Source organism: Salmo salar, chromosome 02 (assembly GCF_965601325.2).
Source record: "Salmo salar chromosome 02, fSalSal1, whole genome shotgun sequence".
In the NCBI taxonomy this organism is placed as follows: Eukaryota; Metazoa; Chordata; class Actinopteri; order Salmoniformes; family Salmonidae; genus Salmo; species Salmo salar.
The window spans coordinates 38,136,396-38,155,010 of record NC_138292.1 but is presented as its reverse complement, the minus strand read 5'-3'; the positions used below and the strand labels follow the sequence as shown (position 1 = coordinate 38,155,010).

Below are 18,615 nucleotides of genomic sequence, written 5' to 3'. Positions count from 1 at the left end.
AAATAGACAAACATCAAGTGTGATTTTTTTGTATTGCTTACTTTATTGTAAAAACACAAGGTCTACATATAAAACATGAAATACACAGGCATGAAATATTAGTGCCGAACATGGCAAGCCTTGCTGAACTTTGAAAATAATGTTAGTATGACTTCAAACTAGTCGTCGAGCAGCGGTCATCTTTACCGACAAAATATACATCTAGGTTTAAATGGATTGTGTTGCATTTGTTTGTTCGTTTTGCAAATGGTTTTGTCTGTTTTTACTTTTAAAATACTTTCATATAATTTTTGTTATATTATTGCCAAGGGGTTTTAACGTAATGTATACTGAAGATACATAATACACTTAGGGAATGGATTCAATCCGTATCGTAGAAGTATCGGGGGAGGTCCACGTTATAGCTCGATTTAAATGTAAAGGCAATAATTCCCGCGGTACTTCCGCGACAAGGATTGAATGCAGCCCTTGTACACAGTTTGATGAAATTTTTTACTCCATACTGAACGTCAAATCAAACACTAGGATACTCATAGTTTTGTATTTTTTTAACAGTATCTGATATGCTTTACGTTTTATATAGTACTGTGTGTGATTATTATCACGCCTGGAATTAAGTGCTTTGAAAATATCTCGTTAGCCTCCATGTTAATTCCGAATTTGACAGAATTATAAGTGCTGGTTGATTGCTTATCTATTTTGTATAATTTGCTCATTTCTTTTTTTTTTATGCTTAAAAAAAATGTTTTGGCCTAGATTCTATCAGATGCGCAGCAGCCAACACCCACAGCGGCATTATATCTGAAGTGGACATTGCCATTGGCTGCATGGAGAAGCATTACAAGAAATCCCATGTAGCCTTGTTTACAAGTTCGAACACTGGAATGTGAGACGTAATCTATACCTCGATTAGGCTGATAAGAAGTTCTCATTGTTTTGTTGAATGATTTTCAATTAGAGCGTCATTATTTCTATACAGCCTACACTTTTTCTCTTTTTGAACTTCTAACGCCAGAGGGATGGGTGTGGCAATGATCAGAGGAGCAGCTGCTCACTGATTTGACAACTTCAACGCAGTAACAACTGACACCGCCAAAACTCAAAGCACCGCTGGTTAACGCTTAATCCGATTGAATCTAGGCCTTATTTTGATCAATTTTATTGGTTAAATGTCATAGCTCATATTTAATCAATTTCATCACTAGGGAGGTTGAACAGGCTGTGAAAGATAATACTGCTGATATCTTGGAGCTACAATATAATAACCTCTGGAATGTCTCTTAAGCACTTGAAACTATCTTTACAGATTTCCTGTGCACCAAGTTATCATTTCTATCGATGGCAATCCTTTAATATGTCGTGTTGAAAGATTAGAATCAGCACTTGTAAAAAGACTATGGAATGTCTTAGGAGTAATATCATGAATGACCCATAAAAGGCAACGTCAAAGTTCATGCTTGAGTAGTAGTACATTCCAAATGACCTGAGTTCATTGGTTATTCAGGGGACCTGAAACAAGGCTATGTGGGGACACTGTGCTTTGTAGCTGGCTGTTTGGTCACTTTCAGATCGTCTTTCTTCAGCTTTTTGTCATGCGTTTACATAAACTGGATTGAAACCTGAAATAAGTGTAAACATTCAGGGAAAGGTGGAGCATTGTATTATAACTGTAGGACATCCCAATGGAGTTTTCAATATAAACAGGCGTGATATTTTATTTTATATTAAAAAGCTTATCCATGCTGTAATATTGGCTAGCAACACAGAACAGCTAAATAAGCTGGTTAGATAAACATTTTCAAAATTCAATAAAATACATGTTTTTCTCTTGCCCATTGCTTCTTTAAATTCCCTTATTTTTTTCTCAATTTCTTGAATTGATTTTGATAAAGCTGATTGCTACAGAACACAATACATGAAACAATTGAATCTACCCTTGGAATAGAAAACAAGTCTTTCTGAAGGATGTTGCCTGCCACACCTTTCATAAGAGAAGGCTAGGTTAGTAAGGATAGGCCCCCCTTGCTGGCTAATGTTGTGTTAAAGAGCTATACTCAGCTAGAGGCATTCTCAGCTAGCCTGGTCCCAGATCTGTTGTGCTGTTTTGCCACCTATGGTCATTGCGACCCTAGGAGTTAGCGAGACAACTCAAACTGACATGGGACCAGGCTAATGCTCAGCAGCTGGACTGTACCTGAGAACTAGCTGGTAAGAAGGATGTGTGTAGTGGAGCAGGGATCTGTAGACAGGCCGTCTGGGGCCATTGCTGTGCTTGTCGGTTCATCTGTGTTAGGGCCTGTGTCTGGGCTCAGACTGTCTGTGCTGTTCTCTGTGCTTGTGTCAATGCCTACGCCTGTGTCTGAGCTACTGACCATGTCTGTGCCTATAGATGAGCTCCAGTTAGTGGAGGCCAGAGTAGTGGAACTACTGGGTGTCATGGCGTCCTCGGGCCATGTGCTGCCTTTTCCATGGAGACCAGGGCTGGGCGAGGTTGTGGTGAAGTGGGAGGAGCAGAGGAGTTTGACGGGACAGAAGGCGGAGCCCCTGGGGATGAAGTTCACCTTGTTTTTGTCTGGGCATGAAAAAAGAGGGAAGCCTCTGGAGACACCAGACCTGGGGAGGAAAAGTGAGGGAGAATGTCTTCATCTTTTTATCATCACATACCAAAGTGTGTGTATGAAACGCCTACAGTGAGAGAGTCCTACAGATGTCGAATCTTAATCTGATCGTGCGGTTGCAGGAGAACTAAATGAAGATCCTACATCTGTACAGTAGCATAAGGACATACACTATCAGACCAATTTAAAGAAGAAACTAAAACATGTAACACTATGAAGTTGAGAAGCATTCGAATTAGAAATACCCCTCAACGTAGTGAAGAAGACTTACACCATCTCTTCAAACACTTTGACCCTCTCACACCCCTCCGGAGGCTCCCGTTTGAACATGTAGCTGTTGTTGGGTTTGGGAGAGGTGGCAAACTTGGGAAGGGGAGAGCTGCAGCCGCTGTCTGAAAACAGAATGAAACATATAAGCAGGTCAGTGTGGTGATCTTATGTTCCTATAAAAGAACGAATGTTAGAGATCTGTTGTCTGTAGAAGACAATGAGGTGATTCATATAATACGGCACAGTATTAATACAGCGTGAGCCATTTATCATTAAGGAAATCCTGATCACTAGACTCCTGAACAGAGGATGTGAGCGGAGCATGCCCAATTTGATTGGAGCGTGGGGCAAGATTCCCAAAGGCTGGAGCGTCGGCCATCTCGCCCGCTCCAATTTCGCCCCAGTAGAGATCACTTCAGGAGCTCAGGGCATGCCCGCCCCAGCATGCATTTGTAGTCTACTTGTGTGCTGCTAATAGCCACTTGCTTTAGCTACTGTCATGGAGTTCACTAAATATTTTCATAAAGAAACTGATAAAACACACAGGTGCTAAATCAAGGTGACTTACAAAGATGAGGACCAATAGCAAGACAGGGAGTGTGGTGACATAGTGTCCACAATGATTGTGGAATCTGAAAAGACACTTATCCCAAAAGTATGATGGTGTACTTACTACGTGCACATGCTAAAAGAAAGGAATGAGGTGGGTAGATAACTAAGTGCGTCATTATAGAAAGTATTTCTAAACTAAAAATCAGATCTCTTAAACGTTTCGTTCATTTTTGTTCTATTATCTATACAATAGGCCATCAGTGATTTTGGCCCAATAGGCCTGGCATATTCCAACGTTCAAGGAGCTTTCCGTTTTGATTGGGTTATTTTGCCTAAACTTTTAGGCCTACCTATAAAAATAAATAAAAAAACAACTCTGCATCTCTGCCCAGCCTGGTTAGAGTGGCCTAAAGGGTGTTTATCATCCCCAGTGGCTCTGCAAGCTCAGAGAGGATATTCTCTGCTGCTGACCGGCTCTCCAGGCACCATCGCATGAGCCTGAACCCACAGACTGGCCAGCTCTCCAGGCACCATCGCATGAGCCTGAACCCACAGACTGGCCAGCTCTCCAGGCACCATCGCATGAGCCTGAACCTACAGACTGGCCAGCTCTCCAGGCACCATCGCATGAGCCTGAACCTACAGACTGGCCAGCTCTCCAGGCACCATCGCATGAGCCTGAACCTACAGACTGGCCAGCTCTCCAGGCACCATCGCATGAGCCTGAACCCACAGACTGGCCAGCTCTCCAGGCACCATCGCATGAGCCTGAACCCACAGACTGGCCAGCTCTCCAGGCACCATCGCATGAGCCTGAACCCACAGACTGGCCAGCTCTCCAGGCACCATCGCATGAGCCTGAACCCACAGACTGGCCAGCTCTCCAGGCACCATCGCATGAGCCTGAACCCACAGACTGGCCAGCTCTCCAGGCACCATCGCATGAGCCTGAACCCACAGACTGGCCAGCTCTCCAGGCACCATCGCATGAGCCTGAACCCACAGACTGGCCAGCTCTCCAGGCACCATCGCATGAGCCTGAACCTACAGACTGGCCAGCTCTCCAGGCACCATCGCATGAGCCTGAACCCACAGACTGGCCAGCTCTCCAGGCACCATCGCATGAGCCTGAACCTACAGACTGGCCAGCTCTCCAGGCACCATCGCATGAGCCTGAACCCACAGACTGGCCAGCTCTCCAGGCACCATCGCATGAGCCTGAACCCACAGACTGGCCAGCTCTCCAGGCACCATCGCATGAGCCTGAACCTACAGACTGGCCAGCTCTCCAGGCACCATCGCATGAGCCTGAACCTACAGACTGGCCAGCTCTCCAGGCACCATTGCATGAGCCTGAACCCACAGACTGGCCAGCTCTCCAGGCACCATCGCATGAGCCTGAACCCACAGACTGGCCAAACTCCTGTTTCTAAAAATGTATTCAAAGGCACTAACAAGTCATTTTTCGTTTAATTTGGATTTAATTCAAAGCCTAAATGCGCAATTTATAGACTATAATGATTTAATACAACGAAATGTTGTTTAAATGCTGCTCGCTTTATGTCCCTACCAGCCTATTGTGTCGAATTTGCAAATGGTTCACAATGTACTTCTTTGTAGGCTATAGCCTTGAAATCATTGAAATAATATAGCCTAAATAATTTGTTCCTTCTTAGGCTCCCTGTCTGGCTCCTGGCCTATTTAGAGTGTTTATATGCTGTTTAACATTCAAATCCTTATGGTTTGGTTTCAATACTTAAAAACCAATTGGTAGGTCCAGTTATTCACAAAAATAGAGGGGTGTTGATTAAATTGTGATTTTTGATGAATGAGGTGAACTTGGAGCGGGATTTTGTTTTTCTGTGAGCATAGAGCGGTTTTTTTTGCGGAGCGGTAGGAAAGGACATGGAGCGGTGAGCGGGATTTCCAATCGCTCAACTATGTTCACATACTCTGCTCCTGAGACATGCAATGGCTGGAGACTGTTGAATGTGTGCATTGAACTACAGTAATAGATCATGCAAGCCAGAAAATAAATCTGAATGGAGTACCTTTGTCAAGCTCTTCTGTAGAGCAGGGGCTGCCTTCTGGGGAGTGGAGGGGGTCAGGGGTGAAGGGCCAGGGGCTGGAACCGCCACTAGAGGGGGCCTGGGTGTCCGTGTCGCGTGTGTCACCACCATTGCCGTAGCGATGAGGCTGAAACGGGGCACGGCGGCCGTCCAACACGTCCAAAGCCTGAGAGGTCAGAGGTGGAGATGGAGGGAAAGGATGAAGGGATGAGAGGGGTGCAAGAACCACAGCAGGGCACTATATAATTCACAGTTGTTATTGATCATCATACATAAGTCAATTCAATGCATTCAGTTCATTTCAGTATTATCACACTGCATGTAAACTCCAGTACGTGTGGACGTATTTGAATGACAAGCAGAAAAGTGAATACCAGCGCAGATGATAATGTATGATACTGAATTAAAATGTTCAGAGCCCTTCTCCTTGTGCTGTAGAGTACAGCTGATTCTGAGCAGAAGAAGACTTGCTGCGCTGCAGGTCATCAATATATGTGTGTGTGTGTGTGTGTGTGTGTGTGTGTGTGTGTGTGTGTGTGTGTGTGTGTGTGTGTGTGTGTGTGTGTGTGTGTGTGTGAGAGAGTGTGGGCACTCATGCACGCACTTCAGGTAGAGCCATTTCACTAACCTGTCAAGGTTTACTGCCCTACTTCACACACAATTTACAGCTCTACTCAACTTTCAGCAATTTAAATCAGTGTGAGTGAGAATATAGTGTGTGTGCCCACCTGTATTCCCTGCTTCCAGTCCTCTCGGATGAACACATTCTCCAGCTCGTGGTTGATGCCCTCCACGCTGCTAGGCACTCTCGATATGAGGGACTTTGGCACTGGGATGTTCGACAGGGCTTTGGAAACCACCTTATTCTGGAAAACATGGCAAACCAAGGGTTATATTTTCTTAGGTGGTGGAAATGTTTTGTAGCTTTTCTATGATCATTTTAAACAGACATCTTGTCAATTGTATGCTCTCCCCAGTATTTCAGTGTATGGTATCGCTATAGAATGTGATTTATGTGAGGTTAAATTTGAAGTGAAATGACATTAAAGTGAGGGCAACAATAATATAGGCTGTGACTGTGATCTACCACAGGTGAAAGTCATACCATGTCAAAGTTAGTTTATGTTCTTTTCCCCAGTGCTTTGTTTACAGTTGCTCAGTATCCGTTAATGAATGAACCACAAACACAGAGAGTACTGGGAACTGGGCATGCCCAGACACGTCTCCTCCTCTTCCTCATCTGTCTCTGGTCAGAATAGGGACTCGTGAACTAGAGCTCTTTAAATCAAATATGGCTCTTATATATAATAAGTGGTCTGACCACATTCATATGACAGGAAACATGCCTGAACAATTGCCTGAATTGTGCTTGAACAATTCTGCATTACAGCAAAGCCACGTTGTTGTTTTGGAAGGACATGTTGCCTGAAGCAGAAACAGCCTGGCACCCAGGCTACCAAAACCCTAGTCTATACATTTACAATCAAGTATTATCCATAATAAGTACTGCATTTATTTCAGGTTGTACATGGTACAGTGACACTCCCACTGTGAATATAGCATTGGGGCAGACACCATACTAGTTCCATGCTACCATGCCCTGTGATCTGGGTGGCAGACACAGGGAGGCAGCAGTAGGGTAGAACTCACCTGGGGATGGCATGTGGTGCTGGTGTGTAGTCCCAGCTGCTGATCTCTGTCTTTGCTCTGGCGGCTGACCTGTTTACTGCGCTGGAGCTGCAGCCTGAGTTTAGCAATCTGCTGGAGAAAGACAGGGGGTTTACCTCAGAGAAAATGAATGGTTCTCAATGGACATTAAAGGTAGCCTGGTGGTCCCATACTGCATGTGCTGTGTAGCCAACACTTCTATTGTTTCATGCCATATATGGCAGAGAGGAGTTGGCTAAAGCACACATAGACTGGACCACCAAGCTATATTTGAGGTGTAATTCAATAGAATATGCATTTAGAAAAGGCACAAAGCAATACATAAGGGATAATCAACGAGGAGCAATGCATTCAACGGAAAATAATGCACGATGTGGAAGGTGTGCCACGACGCTAAGCATCCTCGGATTTCCATTGTTTTGTGTTGTTTTCCTCAGAACAGCATTTCTCCAGCATTCAGAGTGATATGTCCACAGATTCAGAATGAATTTGAAAAGAATCTGTAAAGAGAGGGCTTTTATGGATATAGCTACGGTCAAACATAAGTGAAGTCAAAAGGTTATTATGTTTCTGTACTGGTTATATAATCATAACATAATCAGTTGTATAATGCAGACTAAGGCGAGGTCTTTTAATGCTGATCTTATAATCCTGGCTATACAGTACACAGAAAGGGTATGTCTACTCTATAGGATGCCCTTCCCTGCAAGTCATCGATAGAGGTTATTATAGAACAGTACCATGTCATCCACAGAGGTTATTATAGAACAGTACCATGTCATCCACAGAGGTTATTATAGAACAGTACCATGTCATCCACAGAGGTTATTATAGAACAGTACCATGTCATCCATATAGGTTATTATAGAACAGTACCATGTCATCCATAGAGGTTATTATAGAACAGTACCATGTCATCCATATAGGTTATTATAGAACAGTACCATGTCATCCATATAGGTTATTATAGAACAGTACCATGTCATCCATAGAGGTTATTATAGAACAGTACCATGTCATCCATAGAGGTTATTATAGAACAGTACCATGTCATCCACAGAGGTTATTATAGAACAGTACCATGTCATCCATATAGGTTATTATAGAACAGTACCATGTCATCCATATAGGTTATTATAGAACAGTACCATGTCATCCATAGAGGTTATTATAGAACAGTACCATGTCATCCATATAGGTTATTATAGAACAGTACCATGTCATCCATAGAGGTTATTATAGAACAGTACCATGTCATCCATATAGGTTATTATAGAACAGTACCATGTCATCCATATAGGTTATTATAGTACAGTACCATGTCATCCATAGAGGTTATTATAGAACAGTACCATGTCATCCATATAGGTTATTATAGAACAGTACCATGTCATCCATATAGGTTATTATAGAACAGTACCATGTCATCCATATAGGTTATTATAGAACAGTACCATGTCATCCATATAGGTTATTATAGAACAGTACCATGTCATCCATATAGGTTATTATAGTACAGTACCATGTCATCCATATAGGTTATTATAGAACAGTACCATGTCATCCATAGAGGTTATTATAGAACAGTACCATGTCATCCATAGAGGTTATTATAGAACAGTACCATGTCATCCATAGAGGTTATTATAGAACAGTACCATGTCATCCATAGAGGTTATTATAGAACAGTACCATGTCATCCATATAGGTTATTATAGAACAGTACCATGTCATCCATATAGGTTATTATAGAACAGTACCATGTCATCCATAGAGGTTATTATAGAACAGTACCATGTCATCCATAGAGGTTATTATAGTACAGTACCATGTCATCCATATAGGTTATTATAGAACAGGTCCATGTCATCCATAGAGGTTATTATAGTACAGTACCATGTCATCCATATAGGTTATTATAGAACAGTACCAAGTCATCCATATAGGTTATTATAGAACAGTACCATGTCATCCATATAGGTTATTATAGAACAGTACCATGTCATCCATAGAGGTTATTATAGTACAGTACCATGTCATCCATATAGGTTATTATAGAACAGTACCATGTCATCCATAGAGGTTATTATAGAACAGTACCATGTCATCCATAGAGGTTATTATAGAACAGTACCATGTCATCCATAGAGGTTATTATAGTACAGTACCATGTCATCCATATAGGTTATTATAGAACAGTACCATGTCATCCACAGAGGTTATTATAGTACAGTACCATGTCATCCATAGAGGTTATTATAGAACAGTACCATGTCATCCATAGAGGTTATTATAGTACAGTACCATGTCATCCATAGAGGTTATTATAGAACAGTACCAAGTCATCCATATAGGTTATTATAGAACAGTACCAAGTCATCCATAGAGGTTATTATAGAACAGTACCATGTCATCCACAGAGGTTATTATAGAACAGTACCATGTCATCCATATAGGTTATTATAGAACAGTACCATGTCATCCATATAGGTTCTTTTTGAACAGTACCATGTCATCCACAGAGGTTATTATAGAACAGTACCATGTCATCCATATAGGTTATTTTTGAACAGTACCATGTCATCCACAGAGGTTACAGTGTGGTTAGTCTGGATTGACTTGCTTTGAGAGTACCTAATAGGAGGCAATAGAGCCAAGGCAATCCATATGAGGTTTCTGAAGATGAGAACAAACAGGGCAGTGTAAAACTCTGTGTATTAAAGGGCTGGACCTCACAATATGATATTATCACAATACTTAGGTGAGCGATACGATATGTATTGTGATTCTATATGTATTGCGATTGGATACTGCAATTTTATTGCGATGATAAAAAATGAAAAATTGGTTCCAAACATATTGCTCACTATATGTCTGCTGCAGACGGATAAGAGAAAACCATGACAAAATGAGTTTTGGAGGTAAAAGTGCTCAAAACATGTTGGCTCACCATTAAAAACAATTAAAAAGATGAAGAACTAGCTATAGGATGGTAAATACCAGAGTTTTTAATCAATACTTCGAGTCAACGGTATCGATATAAAATCGACAAAAACAATGCTGCGATACTCTACTGCCTTGAAACTCAACTCTGGACCTGGAAACCTGTTCCACTGTGTTTTTCTGTTCCCCTCTAATCAGGGACTGATTTAGACCTGGGACATCAGATGGGTGCAATTCATTATCAGGTAGAACAGAAAAATCCAGACCTTGTAGAGTAAGATTTTAATATCCCTTCTTACTGTATTGCTTCCCCCTCCCCCCATCTCTACTGTATAGTACCACTCACCGTTGGGTGGGAAGATTTGTCCTTTGGCTATATATGACTGGGTCAGCTAAAATATGTATGAAAGACTACATGTCAAATCCAAATGTACCTATTGCTACTTTTATATGCTACAACGGGCGACTTAGATAATCTTAGATTATTAGTATCTTTAGAAACATATATATATATGTTGCTATATGTTACTACATGTACATACAGTACAGTAGCATATCATCATAATCATGTCAAGAACAAAAAGAAACATCTCAACACAGTGAGAGAACATTCCATCCCTTTAGTGTTTATTGCTCATCTAACAACAGGCCTATCTTATGTAAGTCAGCCCACTTCAAAAGCCTCAATAACATTGTTTTGCTGTATTGCTCTTGAGCAAAAGCCAGCAGACTGGAAAAAGCTTATATATGTGTTGTTTGTAGGATGACTAGGCCTTTATGGAGATAGATAAGGCTCATCCTTGTCACTGGAGTATCAACAGGGCCAAGCTGAGAGGGAAATGATATGGCTGTTACACCCTGCAGAGATGCCACGGACTAGACTACAGAGGGAAAGGAAGGTTAAATAAAGACTGTGGTCTGGAAGAGCTAGAGAACTAATAGTTCAATGTGGTCTCCAACTAGCCACTAATTCAGCCAGGCTACGCGCACAGAAACCGACCTTCAGGAGAATAATATTTAACTGAACCTCATATCCTGACAAATAAAACACATTTCAAGTAATGGCTGAACCTCAAAGCCCTGACAAAAAAAATGATGCACATACAGTGCAGCTCCAATAATGTCAACAATACAACTCTTGCTGGATGTTTTGTGACACACCAGCTATTCTGGTCTAACATTAAACTCCTCAGAGAGTTATGGTGTTGACATCGGTTACAGTATTGGATTACAAATAATAGGATAGCGCTCCTTACAGTTGTTTTGGCTAGGGACATAGGTCATGCAGAGAGTGTGTAGGCTAGGCTACATACGCTAGGAAGGTTGAGTCTGGCACCTACCTCTTTCAGATGGTCTGCACTGCCCCAGGAGGCTGACCGCTGGTGTGGGCTTCCCTGCTCCCCTCCAGCCTCCTCTATCCACAGACCAGGAGTCTGAAACACACACACACACACACACACACACACACACACACACACACACACACACACACACACACACACACACACACACACACACACACACCACACACACACACACACACACACACACACACACACACACACACACACACACACACACACACACACACACACACACACACACACACAGATATATAAATATGCATACTCTAAGCAGTGGATAAACAAATACACCCACATCAATCCCCATCATTTGTATGGAATTCAGGACTGAGACAAGACTCCGGAATTCATTGAGATGAACAGACGAGGGAGAGGTGGGTGAAATCAATCATCACCCCTGTGCCTTCGCCAGAGATGCACACATCTGGAAACAATCAAACGAGTCAAAAATTGTCTTTGCGGGATAAAGAAGGATGCAGGCACAAAACAGTAATAATATGTGTGATAGCTACTACTTAAAGTTGTATCCTTACAGTTTTAATGACAATCCACATTAGGACAGACTGCCAAAGGCTACTTTGTGGCTGGTGACTGACATACTAGATACTAACTACTAGCTGGTAAGTCTGTGGGAAATGGCTGCTCTTTCTCCACTACAGCAGGTAGAGAAAAGTACTCTAGTGTCTACAAGAATGCAACCTTTACATAAATAGCAGAACGGTTAACTTATGTAAAATACATGCAAAAAAAGAGACAGGATGTTTCAAAAGCATGTTTGCAACCATGATGCACTTCCCCTTGATTATGCATATCAACAGTGACATTGGTCCTCCAAGGAGTCGTGGTCAGTACAGTAGAGCGAAGCATCTTAAATGTCAATGTCCTCGTACTGCCGTACGTTTGACCCTTGTCGAAAAACAAAACATCCTCTATAACGCACAACGTTACACAAAAGACCCACTCTATGATATGCAACATGAAGAACACTAGTGATGCATTATGGCTACTGGCACATTGCTCTTCAGAAAGGACAAACGGTTTAAACGGGTGTTTGTGCGCCAATAAAGAGGCCACTATGCTGGATGGCAGATGTGCTAGCGTTTAAAGTAACATTTTGAACATGGCTATGGTATTACTGTGGTGTTCGATGCCAGAGCCAAACATTGAGGGCTGAATGAATAGTGAAAGGAAAGTTTCCAATACTAAGTGCAAACTTTGCAAAAAGTTATATTGAGATGTTAAGTAATATGGGTATTATTAACTTGTAGCCTAGTTCTCCAGTACTACTAAAGCCTACCCTTCAGCAAATAGTTAGAAGGGTACAAGAACATAGCAATGCTTACACCATAGGCTACTTATCGCCATCATCATTGTAAGAACAATTTAAAATGTTTATTTTTTATAACAAATGAAGTGTCTGTTCACAGAGCTCCCAGCTTTGTGTACCTCAAGCCTCTTTTATCGACTTAGTTTTTGCCCTTCCCGGCCTGTCTTGTGTGTTTTGTGGGGTTGTTTGCCAGGTGCCGTGCCAGATAATGCTCTGGTGAGATAAAGGTAGGGTACTTTACTTTCACATAGTCTACAGCTCATGTTAAATGACTCTCACCCCACTTAAAATCCTATTTGATTTCCCAGCAGGGATACTAAACGTCAATGGATTTACAATGGAATTGAAGTTGGTTTGTTTAGTTTACATGCTGAGGTAAGAGTATAGAATGCCACAGCTATCATTTGGTCTGATTTGAGTTGATGAGGGCATTACGTTCTGGTTCTGTGACCTTGTTGGTCTTCTCATCTACAGATTATCTTGCACGTCTAAAACATGAGGAACAATTTTTCGAGAATAGATAAATATCTTTGACTAAACGCTCATTATGGATTCAAGCTTCTTGAAGAACAAGGAAATCGCAGTAATGCATAACTGCTGATTTTAAACGACTCATAAGTAAAACATGCCGAGTTGATAGTCATCGATAATAGACTGTCCACATCCTGCCTGTGTAAAACAATTCTAAAGATTAAGACAGTCTTTAGTCTGGTGTGTGTGTGTGTGTGTGTGTGTGTGTGTGTGTGTGTGTGTGTGTGTGTGTGTGTGTGTGTGTGTGTGTGCGCACACCAGACTAAATCAATGCATTCTGTCTGTCTGTCTGTCTGTCTGTCTGTCTGTCTGTCTGTCTGTCTGTCTGTCTGTCTGTCTGTCTGTCTGTCTGTCGCGTCGCTGTCGTCGGGTGCGAGGTGCCTGTGTGTGTGTGTGTGTCTGTGTGTGTGTCTGTTTAATCTTCATACAGACATTCTCTGTGTTCTGTAACCACAGGGCCTGGGGCAGACAGATCTATCCCAGAACAGTGATTAGCATATGTATGGCCCTCTGCTCCTCACTCCCACACAAAGGCAGACGGGCCAGCCACGAGGGCCAGGTGGTAAGCAGTGGGATTCCTCTCCTCGCCCCAACCATCGCCTGAGGGACAGGTGCAAACAACTTCACCTCCACAGACAACTACATTCCAGCTCTGAAAAGAGCCCGTCTCTAGATTGTGTGCTACAACAAAGACTTTCTGTCCCAGGTTTTTTGCTGTTGCAGTGTTACAGGCGATTTGGGGTAATAGGAGAGATCTTGTTAACAGGAAGTAGCTAGTCTGTGACTGTACTTGGGGAGTTTGTGCTTTTCCTAATGGAAGTGGTTTAAGTGAAGCAGTCCACACCATCATTAGGGGAACGTTGATTCTATATGTAGCTACTTAAACCTGGAGGCCCACTCACCACTTCAGAAGACTAAACAAAGAGCCCCAAGGTGAATGAACGGTTAAAGGGAAGAAGCCATGTAAATGAGGCTGGGCGGCGCTCATTCAGCCACATGAAAGGATTCTATTAGGATGGACAGCGCGACCATGGTCAATGGCCCTGCCATCATCATACATATTCAATATGGGTTCATAACCACAAACATCTGCCCATTCTCAAACTGCATGGAACGGCCAATCACTTTGACCATAATAGTGAGTGCTGATGTGTGGGCTGCTACCCAGGAAAATTGTAGTCAAAATAAACCCAGTACGAGTTTTTCTGAAGAGAAACTTGATTTAGAAAACATATGCTTTTAAATAAATTATTATGTGCTTTTGTGGGTCCTTTGGCCTACAGTTACCTGTGTGGCTTTGTCTTTCATGCAGGAAGGGTAGGGTCCGTGGGAGTCACGAGGCCACTGGCCTGTGAGGTACGGCCCCATAATGGCGTCCAGGGAAGATGTCCGACGGATAGCACTGGAGCTACGCACCTGCAGTTTGGACCTCTCTCCTACAGGAGCGAGGGGAGAGCAAGGGTCAGTATAGGACACACCCACACTGTCATACTGAACAATTGGCCCGGAACATCTTGTTGTTTTCCATAAACGGCTCTATTGCTAACCTTATTGACTATCAGTGCTCTACAGTGATATATACTAGGTCTAACTAATCTGGATGTGTTGAAGCTAGGTCTGATGTCATGGGAGCTGCCTTCTCTCAGCCAAAGTAGTTAAACACACACCACCCACATAAGAACTCATTAACAACCACACCACAATTAACAGCAATATGGCCTGCATTCACTCAACATTCCTCCTGCAGTAACTCACAGTAAAGACCCAAACACAGAAATGCCCTGTTTTTCCAAAGCAGGGAGACATGAAGGAGGAAATGGTTGAAAGCATAGGCTAGTAAGCAGTATTATGCTTTGTGATTGTTGAAAGTCAATGAGAGCGCCTTGCTTTCCATATCAAAGAGCTTCTGAGGGGGTGAAGGAGGTGACCAGGGTACACATTCTTCATTCAATCTGTTCCTTGTCTAAGTGCATATGCAGTGTTCCTTTTCGATACCACTACACACCACCTGGGTCTAGGGCCTAGATGATCAGCCAAGTCTGAGCATATCAACCAAAATATGTTGGCTAAGTAAGTAAACCCAATGACTTAGGGTAAACTATCTGAGGAAAAGGGAGTGGATTTCCATCAATATTGTTGTAGCCAAAGTTCTCCAAACACAGCATGAAAATTTAGCCCGAGTGATTTTCCACGGTCTCTCCACTTTGCTAAATTTAGGCTCTCAAGAGCAAAATAAAGTCAGATCATTTCCTGGCTTTTAGTGTGCACAAGGTCCCTTTCACAATTTTCTAATCAACCTTTTGAAAAATAGTGAACTTTCTACCAAAGTTGACAGATTTTGGGCTGGGTTCTAGGTTTAACAACAAGCTTGTTTTCCAATTTACTCTTACTCTGCAGTTTGGGGACGTGCAACAATGAGGCAGGCCATTTCAGCACAGCTGGCACTTTGACAGGGAGGGGGAGTTTCTTTGTTGAGACCATTGGGAAGGCCTGGTGTGGGGATGATGTCATAGTGTGAACCTAAAGATCATGTGGTGGAATGTCACCCTTTTCCATGGCCTTCACCCTGGCCTGTTGTCCTTGCAACCCTTTCCCCACCACCTAGCTCAGATGAGATGAGTGATGCGAATGAACACGCTGACTGACTGAAAGGAAGATGTCCACTAGTTAACTTCTCCAATGTTCCAATCACAAAGCTGCATGGCTGACAAGGACACAATGTCTTGTCCACTTGAATGTTTAACCTTAATTTGTCAGATGCCTCGAAAGATAAAACCACAAATTCCCTTCAGTGTGTTTGCTGCAAATAGCCTACAATTCTGAGGAAACGGTCAAATAAAAATAGCTCCATATTTCCGTTTGCCAATGAAAGATGAACAATACATCTACATATTTCCATTTCCATCCCTGTGCACTTCCCAGTGGTATCCCAATTCTACATGTCGCAATGCAATGCGCCTCCTACCCCTAGCTAGCAGATGACATCACATGAAACAAACTAGCCTTCGACTGGGAGGTCACTGCCATCCAACAGCGGGTCTCCATCACGACGTATGTGACTGGACACTGCTCAGGGTCGAAGGTCATCTCATTCTGAGGACCAGGGAATGCAAGGCATGTCATGTCATTTTCCCGAACATTGAGTTACCAACCCCACAATAACCGCAATGCAGCTCAAAGACAAGGAGGCTGCCATCTTGGGGAAAGGTAAGGCGGACGCCATTATACTCCACTGATGTAGGAGGGCGTCAAGACAGCTGGAGTGTCATGGCTGTCACTGGTTAAACCATGGTGATTCATGACCTGCCCTCGTAAAGTGCAGAAGGTCATTATAGTAAAAATACCTTGTTGCATAGTGAGTACAACATAGTCCTGGATGCAGATTTGGAGTCACACAGCAGGTTCGACGCAGTCTCCAAGCTGTGACAGAAAAAGCTAACTGTATTCAGAGATTTCACCTTCACAAAGGCATGGAGACATTAACTGGATGCTTTGTGTGTCTTGCGTTTTACTGCTGTGAAATTTTTGTTGTTGGGGAAGATAAATATAATCAGTCTGAATACCAGCGGCAACATCAATATTTGACAGGAGAGCCTGTCTCAGAAACAGGATTTAGAGTGGTCTAGTCTCCCATCTCCCCCTTCAGTCCACCCTCCATCTCCTTATCACCTGAAAGGAACAACTGCTCAGGCTGAACCAATAGAGATGTGAAATGTCACACCACTCACTTCCATTCTCCATAACATAGGGTCTCCATAACACAGTTGAAAGTGAGTAGGTGAGTAGGTCACTGTAACCTGACTGTTTGTCCAACATCAATTCTCACTGTCTACGGCCCCCTTACAACCCTTAAACATGTCTTGCGGCCAGTGATCTCCTCCCTTTTCCTGTCAATAGTCCATAAGCAGCAGGAGTGTAAGAGAGGACACTATAAGCTTCCTTATTAGCGATGTGATGTACTGTGGTAGTAGGCCTTGGTATGGGCCTACTTCCCCTTTTGTCAAACTCTGGGGCCATATATTCAATCAAAACCTAATATGCTCCCTAAATCAGCACAAGACAAATCATGTGTTTGACTTACCTTAGAAACCTAGTGCCCTATTCCGTGTCAAGGTGACTGAATAGGGCCCAGTCAGTATCACTAATCCATCAATATTGTAAAAATTAATTAGGCTATAAAATGCATAGCAAACACTTTATTACAAGAATACAAAAGGCATACAATCTCTTGACCATCACCAAGAGCAAGCAAAATGGTGCATTTGTCCTGAATACATCGATATTGTAGCATGTGGTAGGTGGATAATATAACAATATTTTACCTCTACAAACGGGTGAGTTTGGACCCCGGTCAGGTGAGTGCGAGACCCTATTTTCAGGAGACAGCCCCTGTCTCGTGGCGCCAGTGTAATTTACTCCAAGATTCAGATTCGCACTTGGGGGAGATGACCCGCGGCTACTTGTCTGTCCATTGTTGCCTCCAACAGAGAGAGACAGAGAGCGTGTCGGGCTGCTCTGGCCCCCGCGTAGGAGCTGGTAGGGCACGGTAGCACGGATGGGGTGCAAACGGCAGCTGTTGGAAAAACTGGGGGACCCTGCATTGCTACGTCTGACTGTGGACTGTTGTTGAAGCGAGTTGGTGGGAACTGACATTCTGCTGCTTCGTATCACTTTCAGGAACAAATTTCCCCAAGATATCCGCTTCTGGAAAACACAGGATTAACTTCCTTTAATTTTAGCTCGTATGCTGCTCGAGCTCATTTTGCAGCAATCTCGCCGTTATCTTGCATCTTGAAAAGGCGAATTCTACTGCAATAACTTACCTCGAAGAACACTAAAACAAGTATTCTTTGGGCATGTTTGTCGAGAACTTTAAATATATGTTGTTTTAAAAACTTAATTTGTACAGTTAGCTAAACATATTCCCTAATATTTGGCGATACCGTACCGTCCCCATGTCCACTGTAAATGACAGTTGTATCCGCAAGACTACTGGCTGATAAACCTGGGCGGGCTGCACTCTTTCATTCTGATCCTGTGGTTGGACAGCTAAATTATACAGTAACATTACTCATTGGTCCAATGTTGTCTAGTGACTGTACTTTCAGCCAATAACTTCATCGATGTATTATAAGGATTGGACCAATTTCTTTCTAAAAAACCTTCGTTTAAAAAAATTTACTTTACAATTTTTGTGTAATTACCTGTACGTTTAAATATATAACGTGTTATGTAATGACGTTAATTCATATGGACGAAATGTTGTTGGACAA

At 42.7% G+C, this 18,615-nt stretch overlaps 1 protein-coding gene across 3 annotated transcripts; it reads right to left on the bottom strand.

Annotated features, from left to right (window-relative positions):
• Positions 1-20: 20 nt before the first annotated feature.
• Positions 21-18,328, bottom strand: LOC106582161 (glucocorticoid-induced transcript 1 protein). 3 transcript variants are annotated; one of them, XM_014164974.3, is made up of 9 exons: positions 18,166-18,327; positions 17,665-18,046; positions 14,630-14,778; positions 11,461-11,553; positions 7,160-7,270; positions 6,238-6,375; positions 5,492-5,675; positions 2,890-3,010; positions 21-2,613 (listed from the first exon to the last, which is right to left on the bottom strand). In XM_014164974.3, exons 2-9 carry the CDS (start codon positions 17,993-17,995, stop codon positions 2,202-2,204), a joined length of 1,539 nt encoding a protein of 512 aa, XP_014020449.2. In that variant the 5' UTR covers positions 17,996-18,046; positions 18,166-18,327; the 3' UTR covers positions 21-2,201. The 3 variants fall into 3 exon arrangements, with proteins under 3 accessions (XP_014020449.2, XP_014020442.2, XP_014020456.2); XM_014164967.3 differs by having other exon boundaries at positions 17,665-18,328; XM_014164981.3 differs by having other exon boundaries at positions 7,160-7,267; positions 17,665-18,328.
• Positions 18,329-18,615: the final 287 nt, after the last annotated feature.

Coding starts and splice junctions, on each gene's coding strand:
- LOC106582161 (XM_014164967.3), bottom strand. CDS start 17,995: ATGTCAGTTCCCACCAACTCGCTTCAACAACAGTCCACAGTCAGACGT. Junction 14,779..17,664: donor AAACTCACCCGTTTGTAGAG/GTAAAATATTGT, acceptor TCGCTCCTGTAG/GAGAGAGGTCCAAACTGCAG. Junction 3,011..5,491: donor TACAGAAGAGCTTGACAAAG/GTACTCCATTCA, acceptor TTCTGTTTTCAG/ACAGCGGCTGCAGCTCTCCC.